A 17721-nucleotide genomic window follows, 5' to 3' on the forward strand; every position below is an offset into this window, starting at 1 on the left:
AGCGCCCCTACCGGCCAGGAGGGAAACTGAGCAGTGACGCCACTGCTGGTAATGTTGAGCTCTCAGGTCAAGAGAATCAGAATAAAAATCAATTACAGATTTTACCGCTGTATTGTTGTCTCATCAAATTTATTAGTCTCTCTCTCTGAGTTTTAAATATTTTGGCTTGCATTGAAAATTATTCACTTGAATAAACCGTTCTTTACTAATAGACAACAGTGCAATCATAAAAGCCTTGTTTGCATTTATTTCTTTAGAAGTATACAACAAGCAACATTAGAATACTAAATAAATTAACATAGAATACAAAATAGGTAATTTACAGACATTTCTGTCAACAGTGCTCTATCCTAAAGCTCAGGTGGTCCATTAACATGGGTTACATTTTTACAATCTTAAACTGTTTTAACAATAGACCTTTTACGTACGGTAGGTGTACAATATGTTTTGAGACACTCACACATGCTCTTAAGATATTTATACTGTCAGCACTTTATAGAGTGCATAGGAGTGCATGAATATACATTACATTTTATCTCCGCCAAGGAAATAGTGATTTGTTTGCCGCTCTGTTAGCAGAATTATAAAAGAACTACCTGGAGTATTGTGAAACCGGATGAAATGGAGGTGCATGTGCCATGGAAGAAATCAAGACACTATAAAGAGGATCCAGATTAATGGACAGACAGAATAGTCTTCATAATCATAAAGATATATAAGGGTTGAACTATCATGGAATATTTGCTTTATGTATAATGATATAATCATCACTGCCTTGACGAATGTTTGCACTCTTAATTCTACCCAAAAGCCAGTACCAATATTATTTGTTAACAGGTGGCTCTCCTGGTCTACCCTTGCTTTAATCTGTCGTTTTTGTATATCCTGGCTAAAGTTAACCTCTTTGTAAAACAGGAACAAAAAAGACAGAATGCCTGAAATGTTTGGTATGACCTCATTGGAGGTTTTTTATTCGTGCAATCTGTCTGTTTCGGTGGAATTTTTTTAAGACGTGATCCTTGGAATAGTGAAGAGGTCATTAAATATTGAGGCAGATGCACAAAATGTTTGCTGCCTTGGCGGAGGTAAATGCTGGCTGACCACCCTTGTAGTTTAGAAATGCCGCCCCCAGTGTTTCTCGCTCACTATCTGCTGTCAGTCTTGATTCCACATTTAAAATGCTTAAAAGACTGTATATACGAAAAAGAAAAATATATAAATAAAAAGAATTTAGATTGCTGCATTAACAGTTTGCAATTTACATGAACATACCCTGGTACTGAAAAAAATCCATACATTTACATTTTCAAGTATAGTAAGATCCGTTAGGACAAAGTGACAGCAATGTTCTCAGTGCTCTTCTCTATGTCATAGTCTTTGTCTGGTGGTGCAGAGACCGGTGCGTCTCTGAGAGAGTTCGCACTGCTGCTCGTCTGCCCTAAACTTTTATTTGGGAGTTCTCCTGTCGACTCAGCCTCAGGCTCTTGCTGTGGGGCCGTGGCTACAAACAAAACAAATGTGAATCAATATAATAAATTACGATAATATCAGTAATCATGTGAAGGAAGGGTTAAAAGTGTGAATGGTCGCTTTCTAATACCTGACTGAGTACAGGACTTCATGTGTTCTGGCCAGTGCGCCTGTTGACAGGGGTAATCACAGTAGCTGGTGTTCCAGCAGCAGTAAAAGATGGCCTCTTTCCTGCAGCTGGCGCACCACTGCTTCTTCTTGGTCTCGTCCACCGCTTGCTGCTTCTCCAGCTCTATCTGCTTCTTCACCTCAGACACCAACCTCTCCCGCTCCTGTTCCAGACTTTGCCTCATCTCCGCCATTGTAAGCTCTACATTGAAGAACATAAAATATGATCATACACAATTCAGGACACTCACGGACAGATATTTTACAATTTGTTCAAGTTCTCACCAAGATTGTGCTTCATCTCTGACAGCTCTTGCTGATGCAGCCACTGTAATTTTTCTATTTCAATTCTCAGTCGTCTGATCTGAATTAAATCACAAGGGTAAATAAGGGTTATAATTTCAATGGTAGAAAGTGGCTAAAGCGCCGAGAGCAAACACTCACCTCTGAAATTGTATTCCCCGAAGTACTCTTAGAGAGGTCATTGTAGATTTCAGTCATAGTGCCTTTGATTGCATCCATTATCTTTAAAAGAGCAAACCATAACATTCTGAAAAAAGATTTTACGGATGGATCAGAGTCACACATGAACCAAATTAGTTCAAGCATCCTTTATTGTAGCTCTCAAAAAACCTTTTGACAGGTATTACGAATTGGTCTCAATCTTTCTCGCACTCACTCAACAAACATGAATGAAAAATTATACAAACTTTATTCGTATACTTGGCAATGTCTGCGGCCACGTCGGCGGAGGCGGTGGGAATGTACAGGTCCGTTTCCGCTGGCGTAGATACGGAGGCTGTGCCTGCGTTTGATGCTGACGTCGTGGCGACAGAAGCTGGACTGCTGGTGACGGCTGATGTGGATGTGCTGAGCGGAGTGTCTTTTTGTTGAACAGCTACAATTTAAAGCACAGTATGGAAACTCTGACAGTGCAATCTTTAATAAACAACTCTGTAAAATCGCAACTGACAATTTCTTTACCAAATACATGCTATATTTTCCAATATTTTTTACAGGATGCTCTTCGGTATATAAAATCATACTTGACTACTGTGAAGAACGAACACCCGTCATGTTTTCTACCTTTAACAGCCTGTCTGGTCTGATAGCGTGTGCTCTGTGAAGCCTGCTGTGATGTTGACCCGCTCCCAGAGCCCTGGCTCTGGGTCGGCACCTGAGCCTGGCCCTGCCTGGGAGACGACGCCTGCACCTGCGTAGCAACCGCAGGTTGCTGGTTCTGTTGCTGACGCTGCACTTTCTGCATGTGCCACTTCTGAGAGGAGGTCTGAAACTTGGCAGTGGGATTCCACACCACAGCTCTCTGCACCACTGGCACAGTTTCTCTGGGCAGCAGGGGGCGCTGTTTCTTCAATGCTGGTGTAGTGACCGGAGTGGAGGAAGACGAGGGTGTAGCAGTCGCACTGGATACGGCGTTAAGATTTATGGTTGTGGCGGAAGGAGTGGAGAATGACACCATGGTGACAGGAATGGCCAAAGAAGACTGCGTGGAACTACTTGATGACGTGGAGGGAGCCGTCCCGTTTTGAGACGGGAGTGTGGATAGAGTCGGGGTTTTACCTGCAGGTGATCGTACTTATGTTAGTGCTTCCTCATCCACATGTGTTGGAATATTTCCTGTAGAATCAACCGAGAAAAAAATAACAAGGCTCACCTTCACTTTTACCAGCAGAATCTTTAACCGTGCTTTCCTTCCTACTTCTCTTCCTGTCTTTGCCTCCCTGTTCCTCCCCGAGGTCAATGACCAACTCTCTCTCCGAGTCAGAGTCCTCAACTGGCATAGGCTGCTTTGACTCATCTTTCACCTGAGACCTCTCCATGGGACCAGGTGATCCTGGGGCCGCTTTGGTCTTCTCAGAGCTTTCTTTCTTTTTTTCGGCATCTTTGTTCATTTTTTCTTTCGTCGGAGCTTCTAATGCTGTTGCGACAGCATCGGCTGCTGCAGATTCAGATCCTACCAGCGTCTCAACTTTAACATCCTTATTTTGGCTCGGAGAAGGTTGGTCTTTGACTTTAGTTTTGGTTGGCTCTGTCTGGGATTCATCGTTGGTTGATGTATCCTGACTATCCTTGTTCTTTTGTTCTTCGTCGCTGCCGTACTCACTGTCGGTGGAGTCGGAGTCTTCTGAGTCGCTGTGTTCCACACCTTTATACACATCGACAGAAATCTCATCGATACCTGCAAAACAAAGAAACACAAGGTCTATCACGCCATTCAATATTTTAGAGGAGCAAATCCAAGTAAGCACCCACATGGATCAGAATTATTTAACACCACACCACACATGAACACACGATCTTCAATGTCACATACCCTAAATGTGTGACCTTAAGCCACATTTAATTTGGGAAAAGACTATGCTGACTATTAACAGCAGATAGACTTTAAATAAAACACATCCATGGTAACTGACCCAGCTGTGCCTTGCAACTCTCAATGGTTTTGTCCAAGTTGAGCTGAAAACGGCTCTTGATCTGTCTTTTTGGAGACGTGAGGACTGACGTGGCTCCTTGTTTCTGCTGAACCGTTTCACTGAGTTCCTTTAGGTCCATTTCTGCCTTACTTCGATCTGTAAAAAACAACAACAACAATAAAACAATAACATATTGATATAAGGTAAACACTAATACACAGGCTCTAAATTTAATCTGCCATGCATAAAACTTCATTTACATAAAAGATTCACCTAGATTGAGGTTCAGAATACTCCCTGTTGGTGGTGCCTTGTCCTGCTTGGAGATGCCTGTTGTTTGAGAATGGAATGGCTTTGAGCTGTCCACAGAACTGCCTGCAAGACCAAGTGGAGAATGAGCAAATGATGCCGAGATAAACTAGAAGTTTCCTCCTAGTTTCCAAACCTGGTGACCTACCTGTACAGTCGAAGGATTCTTCCCCAGTATAGTACTGGTTGTTTGGAGCTTTTGTAAGAGACTTCTCAGCTGCCTCCTGCTCTCCATCTGAACCAGTATGGCCAGAGGAGTTGGTGCTCATGGGAGAGCGAGGCATGTCGTTGATGGGTAGCCTCCTTTCTGCGGCGCTCCCACCCATCCCAGCCCCGGACAACATGGTCCTGGCCAAGGGGATCTTGGGTGATGCTGTCATATCAAAGCTCAGCTTGATCTTCTCCTGTTTCTCAGATTTGAGCAAAGTGGATGAAGGGTTTGAGGGATCCAGCAGCATCTGATAGTTGTTGTCAGGGGTGTACGGCGTCCTGAAGGGAGCATAGTTAAATACTCCAAACTTCTTCCTCATATTCTCCACATAGACTTCCATCTCTTGCATAGCACTGTTAAATATGCTTTTGGTCTTCTTCACAGAGAATGGAATCTCTTTCGACATGAGGTAGCAGTTGTTGAGAGGAACCCAGGCCCTGTGTGATTCAAAAAGAAAAGTCAAGTCGCAAACAAACCCCGAAATGATCCTCATAGTCGAAAGAAGGAAATAACAGACTGATACCTGTCATGCTGACCGAAAAAGCGAGCATCCACCTGTCCATCTTTGTCCCGCAGAGCTTTAGCAGGCCAGAAGGGAAACCCTTTCAGTTTGGCCCACACTAGTGGGTGTGGGTTACTCTGCAGAGAAACAGTAAGCATTGAGACTAAGTGCTACTGTTCCAGTAATCAAGGCTTAAAAGAGTCTAATTAATCTGATGGAAGCACAAATTACTCCAACAGCTTACACAAGGCTCACAGAACCAGTTGTCTCTCTTTTGGCAAGCAGAGAGATAACATTCAGGGCAAACTTCAATCTCGTTCATCTGCAATTAAAGAATTGAAAAGAAATGTCAGCAGTCACGACTGGAGTTTTAAATCCATTAAATTAAGGAATGTTTTTACTTCAATACAGAAAACATTATGACCCAAAAATTCATACCCACCTCATGCTCACAGATTTTTACGATCACTTTAGCAGTTGCTGTGAGTTTGTGATTGCCTAAAAGGACATTTGTGTTAATTTATATGCACAGAATGCTTTAGTAACTGTTTTATGACATCCAATTCAATGATATATGATTCCAATGAACATCAATTCAGTTAATTCTTAACACAGAATGTACGGAATTTAATAATAACATGATAATTATCCTCTGTCTAACAAACCATACCTCCATTGTATATAATACAGTTGTGCAAAATCCATTTTGCATCTGCCAAAAATGCCTCCGTGCAGCCGTACATTTTCTTCTTAATATTCTGTAGTGCAAAAAAAACAGGGAGGTGTTTGACTAACAAACCTTTTTTTTTTTTCAAATGTCAACACTGAGATTTTCAACAAATTCTATATTATTACAGTTTACCTTCTCCAATGTGCACAGATCCATGGGGTGAAAAATGTACTCTGCATAATCTGGATGCTGTTCAAGAGAGACGGGTTTCTGGAAGGGTTCAGTCTATGAAATTGAAAGGACATAAGGAAGTGAAGGTAAACAGACTCATGTCAAACTTGGCGGACAACCTCCCCGTCTACCACTGTGCTATTATAAAAAAAAAAAAAGGCTAAAAAAAAAAAAACTGTACAAGCCACTTCAAACAAAAGGAGGAAAATCAGTAGAGGGAAAAATCATGAGGGGGTCTTGTTAGTGGTGTAATTGATTACCCAATTAAAAGTCTTTCTCTGCGTGGAAGCAGCATGGGGGGAGCGAGATGACAAGCGTGGATGATCCTGAAAGAGAGCGAGAGGGGCAGCTGTATCCTCACCAGCTAGCATGTTTACCTTGATGGTTTCCAGCCATGACAGGCCCATTCTAGCACAATGACTATGATTGTTAGTTCTGCCATTAGAAATCATTTGTACATGCAAATCAATAACATATCATGCCGGACTGAGATGTGGACAGGTAGCATTTCAGGCTGCAGAGCTTGATTCTTGGCACGTTTGTTTGGAAAAACAGCAACCAGAAAAAGAAATCATTCCAAATTGGAGAAAAGAATTTGCGTTGACATCAAAGTGAAATGATAATAAAGCAGCACATCTGCGTTAAAACTGTCTGTCTCAACTGATCTGTTTGGGGATGTGGAACCCAAGACAAATGGAGGGACCAGAGTACTTACACCTGGCTGTTTCATCTTCTGAAGGGCAAACTTTAGCAGGTAAGACAGCTGATCCAAAGTAAGCATCATCATGGCTTTACTCTGGGTCTCGATACATTCAGCAACTGTTATTTTCTGGAAGACATAAAGAGGGAAATGATGTGAATCTGGATTCAGTGTGTCTTCAATCACTCTGTAGTCATTCAACACGATGAGGTATCAATATAGGATACGGCTGGACAGCCTTTTAGTTGAGGTGGAAAAATGTGATCAATTTATTCCAGGGTCAGCGGTGGTGTGTTTAATGAATCGTAAATTATGTGAAATGGCTGTGCTTTGGTTTTCTTTGTTAAAAACGGTTAAAGATGGAGTTACAAAAGCAATGGTTTCATTATTATTGCAGAATTTCTGGCTTCAACATGAGCATTTTCCCCTCATATTTACAATTAGTTTAATTATTAGTTAACCCACTCAACTCATTCATCAGCATCGAGTGTTCCACTGATTATTCTTTGGAATGTTTTAACTGTCTGGTCTTCCTCATGGCAGCTGTTGTTTGAGGATGTTTTCTACTTTAGTCTGCTTTACATACAACAGCCTTTAAAGTAGCACAAATCTCAATAAAAAAAATCAGAAGAAACAATGAAGGAAAATAACGATGAATACGTCTGATTATTTGTGTTGACTCCAGGTTGAATTATAAAAATGGAAATCATTGCTGTCATTTTACCGCTGTGGAGCGTAACTTCATGACTCCACGACCGAGTCATTCACACTCCACCGGCTGAGTGCAAAGTTAACATCTTATTTCTGACACCAGGTTACACCCACACACCGTACACACTCCTGGATGAATACCTCACACTCCGGACAGAACCAGTCACCCTCTGGCTCAGCGGGTAGTTTGAGGCACTTGGCGTGGTACACCCTGGGGCAGAGCTCACAGCAGAGCACCTGGCCCTCGCGGTGGCACAGCCAGCAGTAGAAGTCATTTCTGCCGTCCTGCGGTACAACATCAACAGGGTCTGTGGTGAGTGCTGGCTGCTTCACATAGTAAAAGGGACCATGTCTTAGTTCTGACTGGAATGCAGGCAAAAAAAGCACAAAGTTGGGGAAGGTCAAAATCAGGCCAGGAATGAGGTAAGCCAAGCAGGCATGCACAGCATCAACACAAGACACACACTGCTGTCTAAAGCACCAGTGTGGATAAATAAACAGTGTGTTACACCGGCAAACGCTCAAACAGCTACGCTACGGATGAAGGTAAACCTAATGAGATAAATCTAACATGCTAAGGTGCATTTGTGAACTAGTTTAAAACACCAAGATAAGCGTACGAGAAGTTTGCTTGACACCATTTTAGTAGTTTATCTGATTATTGGTCAAGTCTAGGCTTAGGAATATTATTCAGCAAAAACATTTAGTCAGCTGAGTATCTGAATGTACTGAATGACCAGGCTATCCCATGTATGGATTTTTTCTCCCAGATAGCACGATCATATTCCAGGACAACAATGCCAAAATTTATCGGACTCTAATTGTGAAAGAGTGGTCCAGGGAGTGTGAGGAATCATTTTGACACATCAATTGGCCCCCACAGTCCTGAGCTTAACCCCATTCAAAGTCTATGGGATGTGCTGGAGAAGACCTTGCGGAGTGGTTTGACTCCTATCGTCAATACAAGAACTTGGCCAAAAATTAATGCAATTCTAGACAGAACTAAATGCTGTGACGTTGTACGAGGTTGTCGAAACAATGCCACGCAAATGCGCACCGCAATCAGAGCTACAGGCAAACCCACGAAATATTAGAGTGTGTGATTTTTTTTTTTGGCTGGGCGGTGTAGCATGTACAGTATATTCTGCACTATAAGGTGCATTGGATTATAAGGCGCACGGTTGGTTTTTGAGAAAATTAAAGGCTTTTAGGTGCGCCTTATAGTGTGGAAAATACTGTACTCATAATGCATTAGTTTAAATTAGAGGAAAACAGATGTCATTGGCAGAGCACTAAGTGATGGAAGTGCTCATTCTAGATCCGATCTTCACCTTATTTAAAAAACACAACACAGCAACCCAATATTCTCCAGCGCAAGACGTGACCGCTTTTGAAATATTTAAATAATTTAGGCCTCAATGAAGCAGACTAGAAATAGAAATCACAGGTGTTATTCATGGCACATGGTGATGCTTTGAAAATATTCAAGCGTTAATCAAACTTGAATGAAAACAGTGAGGATCTAACGGTGTGTGAATCAAAGAGCGAATCATTTCAGGTACATGAAAATATGTCAATCAAAATCTGAACAGCCAAAAAACTGTTGAGAAAGGAGCCTAAAGTAAAGGAAACTTCAGGATTCTGCCTGATGTCACTTTGGCAATAACACAAAACAGGACAGAATATCACCAGGTCCAAACTCTGGGGCAAATCAGAGTAAAGGTGGCAATTCATGATGTCCCTACAACTACCCTAAATATTAACACCTTATAATATATGGTTGATGATCACACACACACTTACTCCACATTAAAAAAAAAGAAATAACCCACGTGTCATGATCGAAACAGACATCAAGTTTAGTGAATTCTGTGTGCGCCAGAGATCTTTTTAAAATTTTATTAAGACAGTCATATGAATGAAAATTAAACATCAAATCAATTCACAATGATTTTTGTCCCCATGCATTTAAAATATCTTTGTTCCAGACAAGACAGCTTTCAGTTTACAGTCGCTCTCTCTGTGAAACATGATCCGTTTCATTAATAAAGGTGTACAATTTAAAAAGAAAAAAAGGAAATTATTTGCCAGATAATGAACTAATGTGCTTTAAAGTAGGTTTTACAAAAAAAAAAATATTTACCACAAAACAAAAACACACAAAGAAACGTAAAATTAATTTGACATCTAATTTGATGCCTGATTCATACTGTAGTTAGACTAACTAGACTAATATTTGTGTTTGTTCTCATCTTTAATTTAAGAGCTTACACTCTTAATAATCCTAAGTAGTGTGAGTCAGCTCGCATCTACATTGTGTGTTTGTGTTTTGGTGACGGTTACCTGGTCCTTGCTGCTGCTAAGGGCCCCTGGTTTCTTCTTCTTTTTCACTGGGCAGGGGGACGCTTCGGCAGACGAGTGCCCGTTAGATGAATGAGAAGGACTCGGTATCTTTCGTTTTTGTGTCACACGCTCAGTTGACCCAGTGTCTGAAATCGCAGACAAAGGTCAAAGGTTACAGAAACCATGAGGGGGTGCACTGATGGCTTTTAAAATGAGAAAGACAAGACAAGGCACGTCATAGATTTCCTGCTTCCAAACAGTCAGATGACGCCATGAAGCACACAGTGTATGCAGTAGCTGATGTATAAAATTATACGACATGACCAATATATCAACAAATGGCCTGTTCCTACCTTTCGATCGTGTGGAGATCTCCATTTCTTCTGTTACAATTTCAGTTTTTTGTTCGTCCTCTGATAGACTGAAGTAAAAAAAAAAAATAGAGAAATATCTGAGAAGAGCTCTCTTATCTCCTGGTTTGTGAGATTCTCATTAGTCAGTTGGAAGTGTAAGTTCAGTGTAGTCATGGCCTCCCTTTGGCTCAAAGCTTCCAACACACCTTTGTCAGTAATTCAGCATCCAACCAAACTAAAGCGTAATCACTGAGTGTTTTTATGATCCATAGGTGTGCGATTAAACAGCAACCAGAAAAACGTTATTGCAGCACAGTTGACCTTTGACCTTGGGGGATGGGGGGGTAAAATACCATCACATCATTTCATCATTTCTCCTGTTTTTGTGTGTGTATGTGTGGATTTTGTAGTGAATTCTGACCCTCACACAACCACGTGTTTTTAAGATTTATATACACAAACCTACAGAATGTTTTCATGTCAGCATAACGATCACATGATGAATGTCATCATTAGCCAGCCCTGTGTTTCTGCTAATTAGCTGCATGCTAACACTGAACCTGAAACCAGCGTGCAGCCACATCATTGAACGTTTGCTTTCCCTGTAGCTCAAACACCCATGAAGGCTGATTAAAAGATGAAGGGATGAAAACAATCTATTAATAATCAGTTTTACAGTGCATATGGACATAACAGGTTTATAAAACCTTCCTGTTTCTTATCAAACACTAGTATCGCCTTTCTTTTAATGCATCGCCTGTTTCGATATAAATTCAGCTGATTTGAAACTGATTGGAGTGTTCCTTTGGGAATAGATATTCAGAAATTACCACAAGTTCACTGTGACAATTCATAGTAAAACACATCTTAATTTTGTTACAGGTTTGCTAAATTATGTCTGTTTTCCTCATTCATTCATGAAGATTTGATTAATTTATCCATTAATCTAAATATCCATATATTATACAGCTAATGCAGCTTAGTAGGGCCATTCTCCCATTATAAATAATAGGAACCATTCTCCACTGTCCACAGATCTACAAATGGTATGACAACACAGAACATATACATATATTATGCATTGGCAGAACCTTCTGAGATCCAACACATGAGCAGGTAAATAACTTCCTCCCTGTTCTAAAGCAACATTATAAGAACTGATCCAAAGAGAAATGCATAACCACAGCCTCAATTCAGTTGGCAAACATTTCTTTGAAATGCAAGTCACGCTTTCCTATGAAACACCTTCTATTCAAGATCTGCCAACAGGTTTTTCACAGTGTCAATACAACATGATTCACCTTGGATAGCAGGCACCCTGTTGACGATCCTATTATTATTGCCATTTTCTCTGCTTCCACAGCAGATGCGCTGGCCTCCCTGTTCAGATGGCTTCAATTCTGCCAATTTCTGTTTCACTTACTCCTGATGAAAGCATCATTTGAATGTTTATCCTGACAAACCGAGAGGCATTCGTTAAAAAAGAAATATTCTGCTTCCATTTCAAGTAATCTTGTTCACTAACCACCACCACCATCACCCCCCCCCCCCCATCCCTACAGAGGGGTGAGATGACAGAGACGGATGCAGCACATCTGCAGAGACTGACAGGAGTGCAGTCAAATGGCTTTTACTGACCTCTTCATCAAACCTGTTTGGACAGCCTCAGACAATCTACCCCATCAACATCATGCCCCTGTTCAGAGCAGGATAAACAGCAGCGAGAAACAAAGAGGAAGACATGGAGAGGCAAGAAGAGGAAACTCAAGGCTACCCATTCTGACAAAAAAAAAAAATGGTTTAAATGAATCACAGTCCACACAAAACATCCTCCTGTCACCTACTGATGCCACCCATCCCCTAGTCACCACTGCCAAAACATGCTTGAATGTAGGAAATCAACAGCATACCTTTTTCCTCTCTCACATACAGATTCTTCAGCCTATTCTTTAATCTTTTTCAATAATTGAGGACGTTGGGGGGGATGAGGGAAACGATGGGTCCAGGTTTCCCAGAAGGCCTTCTCTCTCCCTGCTGCTCTCTTCTGCAATTGTCAATCTTTAACCTCGGCTTCAGGCTGCCGATTGGCTTGAGCGCCACATGGAGGCGCCTGATTGGGCGCTCAGCTCGGTGTGCCACACACACAGAGGCTTCTCCTTTCCCCGCTCTCCTCAGCACCAGTGCTGCAATGCAGAGAGGACTGATCTAACTGGAAATCCTCACTAAAATCCGTTTGAAAATCAAGTCCCTCACTGCCTTTACAAACCTCCACAGACTTCCAGAGGCTGTGTGTGTTTCCTCTCAGACATGCAGCTCCATAGACCTGACAGGGATAAAGGATCAGGTTCCCTCCCTCTCTCTGCTCTCCAAGCTAGTGGATGTGTATAGCATCAATTTTTTTGCTCTCTCTCTCTCGCCCTCTCTCTCTCTCTCTCTCTCTTTCCATCCCCTACACATACACACACACACACACACAGCGTGTACACACACACACAGCACCAGTCAAATAAAGGACCACATGCAGCTTATTATGTGCCCCAACATGTTGATATGCAGTAAAGGCCCGAACGGCCGACACAAAGACGGGACTGAAAATGTCACAGGCCTCACAGACGGCATTGAAGGCACAACCCCTCCCTGTGTCGCCCGTGCTTCTTCGGTTTATACCTCCTCTTAATCAATATCTGCTTAGGGATTGGAAGGTAATGCTGGAAGAAGCACAAATACACAAACAACTGAGGTAAAATATATCATTTCACCCTCTTTAGTTGCATTTTCTAAACAGATTTCATCAACTATACAGCTTTAAATCATGATATTACATCATGCAACACATTAACATCGATTACATGAGAGAAGTATTAAACCTGAACACGATCAAATGCACACACAGAGAAGCAGCAACATTTTTTTATATATAAAAATAGGATTCAATCTAACCTGGTTGACTTCAATATAAAACTGTCTCTCTCTTTCTCTCTGGATGAAATGAGGTTTTCTACGCAGAGCCTTTTCAGAGGAAGTCCTTCCCTTCTCCCATCCTTCTCTGTGTGCTTGGAGCAGTTGGATAAAAAAGGGAAGCACTCTAAAATGGCTGACACTCAGCAGCAGAGAACAACACTGAGAGGGGCAATGCACGCCATCAGGCTCAGGCGGTTCCTCCAGCTCCGTCATAAACTGCTGCCACACATTTATTCCATAGATAATTGCTCTTTTTTGACAGTCTGTGAGCGTCTTAGTGGGGCACACCAGCATGTTGGGTTTTTTTTATATTTGCCTAGTCAAAAAGGGAACGATGATGAGGTGAATTTGGTATTGGGTGACGTGTAAAAAGGTTAGGCGGGGACAGAATTTAGTCTGTTCTTTATGGCCATGTTTCTCTTGGATGTTCTTTACAACAGCGTCCATCTTCCTTGTTCTCACGCCAGTTTTAGGCCTAATTTAAACTTGCTGGGCTGTCAGTTTAGCATCTATTAATTCCTGTGTGCACGGCTCCCTGTCTTTCCCATCCTGCCCGGGTTCCCTCGAGCAAACCTGACATCTTGACATCACAGGCCGGGAGGCCGCCAAACAGACTCAATGTTCATTTGATTTTGATAGAAGAAAGCTGCTTTTCTTGGCTAATATCTTATGAATGTATAATGACCTTTAACTTTGGCCTCTGGGTCGGCCTCCCCACCCCCTGGTGTGTGTGTCCAGAGACCCACACTCTAACAGAGGCTGTCTCAAGCTCCATTCCTCTGCTGTTGGGTTTCAAACACTCTTCCCCTCCCCCAATCTGCCAGACAAACCTATACTGTATTGTTAGTGAGGCACGGATCACACACACACACAGTGACTGGTGCCTTATTAACAGCGTAGCATATGTGAAAGAATGAAAATAGGGCTTACCTCTGTGGATGCATGGCTAAAAACTCTGTGTTTTGTGTCAATGCTTATTAGAACATGGAGGACAGCCCTGTCAGCCCTCACCCTGCTCAGAGTACAGCCAAGCCGTCCAACTCACTGCTCTGATAGAAGGCACGCTCTGATTGGACGAGCGCGCCAGCGAAGTGAAATCCGGTCGCTGATTGGCTAATGCACTTCCGGGCTGCCCTCCTTTTGTTTGGCGCATGAAAGCTGAAATTCAGCGCACGAAGCTTTCAAGGTTGCTTCAGAGGCGACTGGGGTTCAGTTTCGACATGAGAGCCAGTTCGTCTGACATCCAAAAAGGCTTCTTCTTTTTTACCCAGTTTTTACCGATGACATTTAAAGGTGGCTAAACCACTTGTTTGGGTGACGCGCTAACAGTTGTTTCAAACACACTTATTCCGGATCGCAGTAACCGGTTTGTTTGGCCAACGAGGCGCAGTTTGGTAAACAACAATCCAGTCGCTTCACATTCAACCTTCAAGGATGATTACATTTAGTTGTTTCATAAACCTTCTCTAAAGTATTCAGCAGATGTGTGAATAAAGATCAGGCCTGTGTTACGTGAGTGATTCACACCCTAAAGACAAACAGACGAGCAAAGGGCAAAAGCAGTGGATCAACAAATACTAAAGTATTCTTTAACATATGAAGTTTAAGAAAGTCACGTGTCTGTGATGGCTTGAAATGCACATGTCTGTAAACTATTAAATCTTACAGTATAATCTGGACACAAATTATACCTGGATTATACTGTTAGAGAAATACAGACTCAATTTATATCAGTTTTTATCATACAGCATGATTACAATATTGTTAATGATTTACAAGGAACTTTAAGGCGCTTCACAAGAAAATGCAAACACATATTTCCCACATTAACCACAATGCAAATACTTTTTTAAAGCTTCATCTTCTGTTTGTTCTGACTCATGCAAATCTTAACTGGAATGTATGTTTTTCTTATTAAAACATGTTAGGTCACATTAGAGCTGGAAGTTACACATTCTCACCCCACTTCAACTTGGGATGCAAGATATATAATTAGGGTAAAATGTATATAATCAGCTGTTATTTAATGAAAAATAAATTATGACCATCAAATAGAATGTATAACATGAAGTCAAATGGCTTTCATCTATTCAACAAGTTAGATGCAGTGGGTGGTGGTTATAATAAAGATTGATATAAATCGATAAACAAAACAGAATGAATACGCTGGGGCATCATGACATCATCCTGCTGCAAGTGGGTAGACTGAAGTTATTTGTTTTACGTTTCAAATATACTGTGGCTTCAGTTATTATCAAATTTACATTCACAATATTTATAAAGTTTCCATAACATAAAGCATGATGCAAACAAAGTGTTCATGATGACAGATGGCAGGGATAGACATGCAGTATATATCCATTCTGAATATCTGATTGAAAGTTTAACTGATGACCCCCCATATGCTGCACACTTCACTGGGGCCTTACCCTCCACGTGGCCAAACACAACAGTGACCTCTTGTGGAAGAAATATGTAATGTGAAAAAAATTAATGTGACTTCTTGACCGTGAAATCCTACAACTTAGCATATTCAGATCAAATTTGACTCTTAACTGACTCAGGACAATGTTTTTCAATCTCTCAGTAATTGATTTCCTGAGAGTCTGATATGCAATATTTCAACTTTAGGGATCAGTGGATAACTTTTGGATCCAAGTCATACTTTCGATGTGTGGTTTCATTATATCACTTGCATCCAAATTTTGTACCTAAGAAGTTAGAAGCAAAAATCTTCACAATTGTAAAGAATCCTGAAATCTCTGGATCCAAATAATTGTCCAGGTCACTATGAAAATTTAACAAATTGTTCCTTCAAGTCAAATTATGTCTGCTAACAGATAAACATCAGTAATTAAATCCTGGCAGATATATTACTCAAATTATTATTTATCGGTAAGATCGGAATTGGCAACTGCATCTTCATCTTAGACATATTTGCATAATAATTAATCTTTATTACTTCCTGGGGTTAAGGATAAAGTTTGAAATACACTATTTTACTAACCCCAAATTAACTCTTCAGGTCCATAAAAAGGGGATGATTGAGGGGCATGTTTTGGCTATTCAAGTCATGCCCCTCAAACAACCCCTTGAATGTAGTGTAATAGAAATAGAGTACAGCACGATTTGATGTGCCGTTGATCCACCACCGCTCGGGTAACACACTGGTAATGAGCCGTAACTGCCGCTAGATGGCGCCCGAGTAAGACTTTCTTTGAACATCTTTGAACAGCTTTTATATTTGTATTTGGTTTCAGGGCATTGAATTAAAACATGGACATTTGGTTACAGAAGACTTCGTTTGTTAAGATTATTTTTTGTCAGTGTGTACTGCATAAATGCAAACGTTCCTGTTAATTTGGAACATTCAAAGTCACCGATATAATGTAGGTTAAAGCAAAATATTTCTTTATTCAATTATTGTGATCAGTTATAACGTACCACAAAGACTTAGGTAATTACGCATGGGAATATGCTTTCATGACTCATCGCATCTTATTCCTATAGCTTAGGGTCAGGATCAGTTCATGACACTATCAGAGAACTGGCCTTTGTTAATGTTCCGCTATCAAATTTAAGTGAATGTTTAAAAAAAACACAACCACATTTTTAATAAGATGAATGAAACAAATTTATGGAAATACACTAGTGATTGAGAATACAATTAATGCTTTTTATAAGGGTTTTTTTTGTGCTTTCTTGCTTCTGTATTTTTGGGAATGTGGGGGGATGGGCGGTGGTTTGGAGGAAAGAAAGGCATGCTGTTGGCTGTTTGCAGGTAAACCAATCTGAATACATTAATGATTATAGGGCTATCTCCTATCCTTTCAAACTGTTATCTCCTGTCCTTTCAAAGTAGAGGCCATGTAGGGAGGGGGATGGGGTAAAGTCTCACCCTCATTGAGAGGGGGGCAGTTTGCCATGTTTTGTGGGGGAAGGAGCACAAACACAGGGCCACCGGGCCCCTCTTTGGGTTTTCATGGAATGTAACTGAAGCTGTGGAACTCAGGCAACAGACAAACAAGTTTTTTTTTAATTTTACGTTTGTTGATATCATTATAGTCAAACTAATATTTTGCATCCATATTGCAAATACTATTATGAATAAAATTAATATACCCAAATTTAATGATTGCTCACCAATTTTAATGTTGGGTCAGTGTTTTTTAACTTCTTTCTTAGCATGCATGCTGACCAACAGTCTGCATGGATACATCTATCCTGCATGCTTTTATGTTTTGCATGTCAACATTTTGTTTCTGGTTGCAAGGAAAATATTGATTAGAAGGTAAAAGACCATGAAAGGAACTGATTACCCACATTTTTATGTGTTTCTTTTGTCCCTTATTCTGTTCATCACTTACCCTGTTCTCCCGCCATCTTAGCTCTGGCTCTTCTCTCAGCGGTAAAAATTCAAAACTAGTTTGCCTGAGAGATTGCCATGGAGACATATCCTCAGAGGCCACGGTGGCTCCACGCTCACTCAAATTGATATGACTGGCAATAAACCAGAATCTGTGGGGTGTCAGGCTGCACATGTTGGCATATACTTGAGACACTTTGTAACTGACTAATTTAAAGATACTAGAAGTTTAATATCATGCAGCAGATACATTCGACAGTCCAACAATATAATGACCAAAAATAATTAATT

At 41.0% G+C, this 17721-nt stretch overlaps 1 protein-coding gene across 7 annotated transcripts; it reads right to left on the reverse strand.

The window, feature by feature from the left end:
• Window positions 1-238: 238 nt before the first annotated feature.
• zmynd8 (zinc finger, MYND-type containing 8) lies at window positions 239-14097 on the reverse strand. 7 transcript variants are annotated; one of them, XM_068316002.1, is made up of 21 exons: window positions 13995-14097; window positions 10104-10171; window positions 9751-9896; window positions 7549-7692; window positions 6712-6825; window positions 6257-6322; window positions 5958-6050; window positions 5766-5853; window positions 5538-5593; window positions 5340-5417; window positions 5117-5232; window positions 4531-5030; window positions 4347-4448; window positions 4074-4229; window positions 3314-3838; window positions 2725-3219; window positions 2349-2536; window positions 2083-2163; window positions 1924-2002; window positions 1601-1840; window positions 239-1501 (listed from the first exon to the last, which is right to left on the reverse strand). In XM_068316002.1, exons 1-21 carry the CDS (start codon window positions 14006-14008, stop codon window positions 1326-1328), a joined length of 3525 nt encoding a protein of 1174 aa, XP_068172103.1. In that variant the 5' UTR covers window positions 14009-14097; the 3' UTR covers window positions 239-1325. The 7 variants fall into 7 exon arrangements, 6 of the variants coding, with proteins under 6 accessions (XP_068172103.1, XP_068172099.1, XP_068172101.1 ...); XM_068315998.1 differs by having other exon boundaries at window positions 7549-7770; XM_068316000.1 differs by lacking the exon at window positions 13995-14097 and adding an exon at window positions 13044-13097 and having other exon boundaries at window positions 7549-7770.
• Between the last annotated feature and the right edge of the window lie 3624 nt (window positions 14098-17721).

The sequence above is a fragment of the Antennarius striatus genome, chromosome 5 (assembly GCF_040054535.1).
Source record: "Antennarius striatus isolate MH-2024 chromosome 5, ASM4005453v1, whole genome shotgun sequence".
Classification (NCBI taxonomy): domain Eukaryota; kingdom Metazoa; phylum Chordata; class Actinopteri; order Lophiiformes; family Antennariidae; genus Antennarius; species Antennarius striatus.

Excerpts from the sequence above, each read along its gene's own strand:
- zmynd8 (XM_068315998.1), bottom strand. Across the intron at positions 3,839-4,073 it reads GAGTTGCAAGGCACAGCTGG|GTATCGATGAGATTTCTGTC; the intron begins GTCAGTTACCAT and ends TTTGTTTTGCAG. Across the intron at positions 1,502-1,600 it reads GAAGTCCTGTACTCAGTCAG|CCACGGCCCCACAGCAAGAG; the intron begins GTATTAGAAAGC and ends TTTTGTTTGTAG.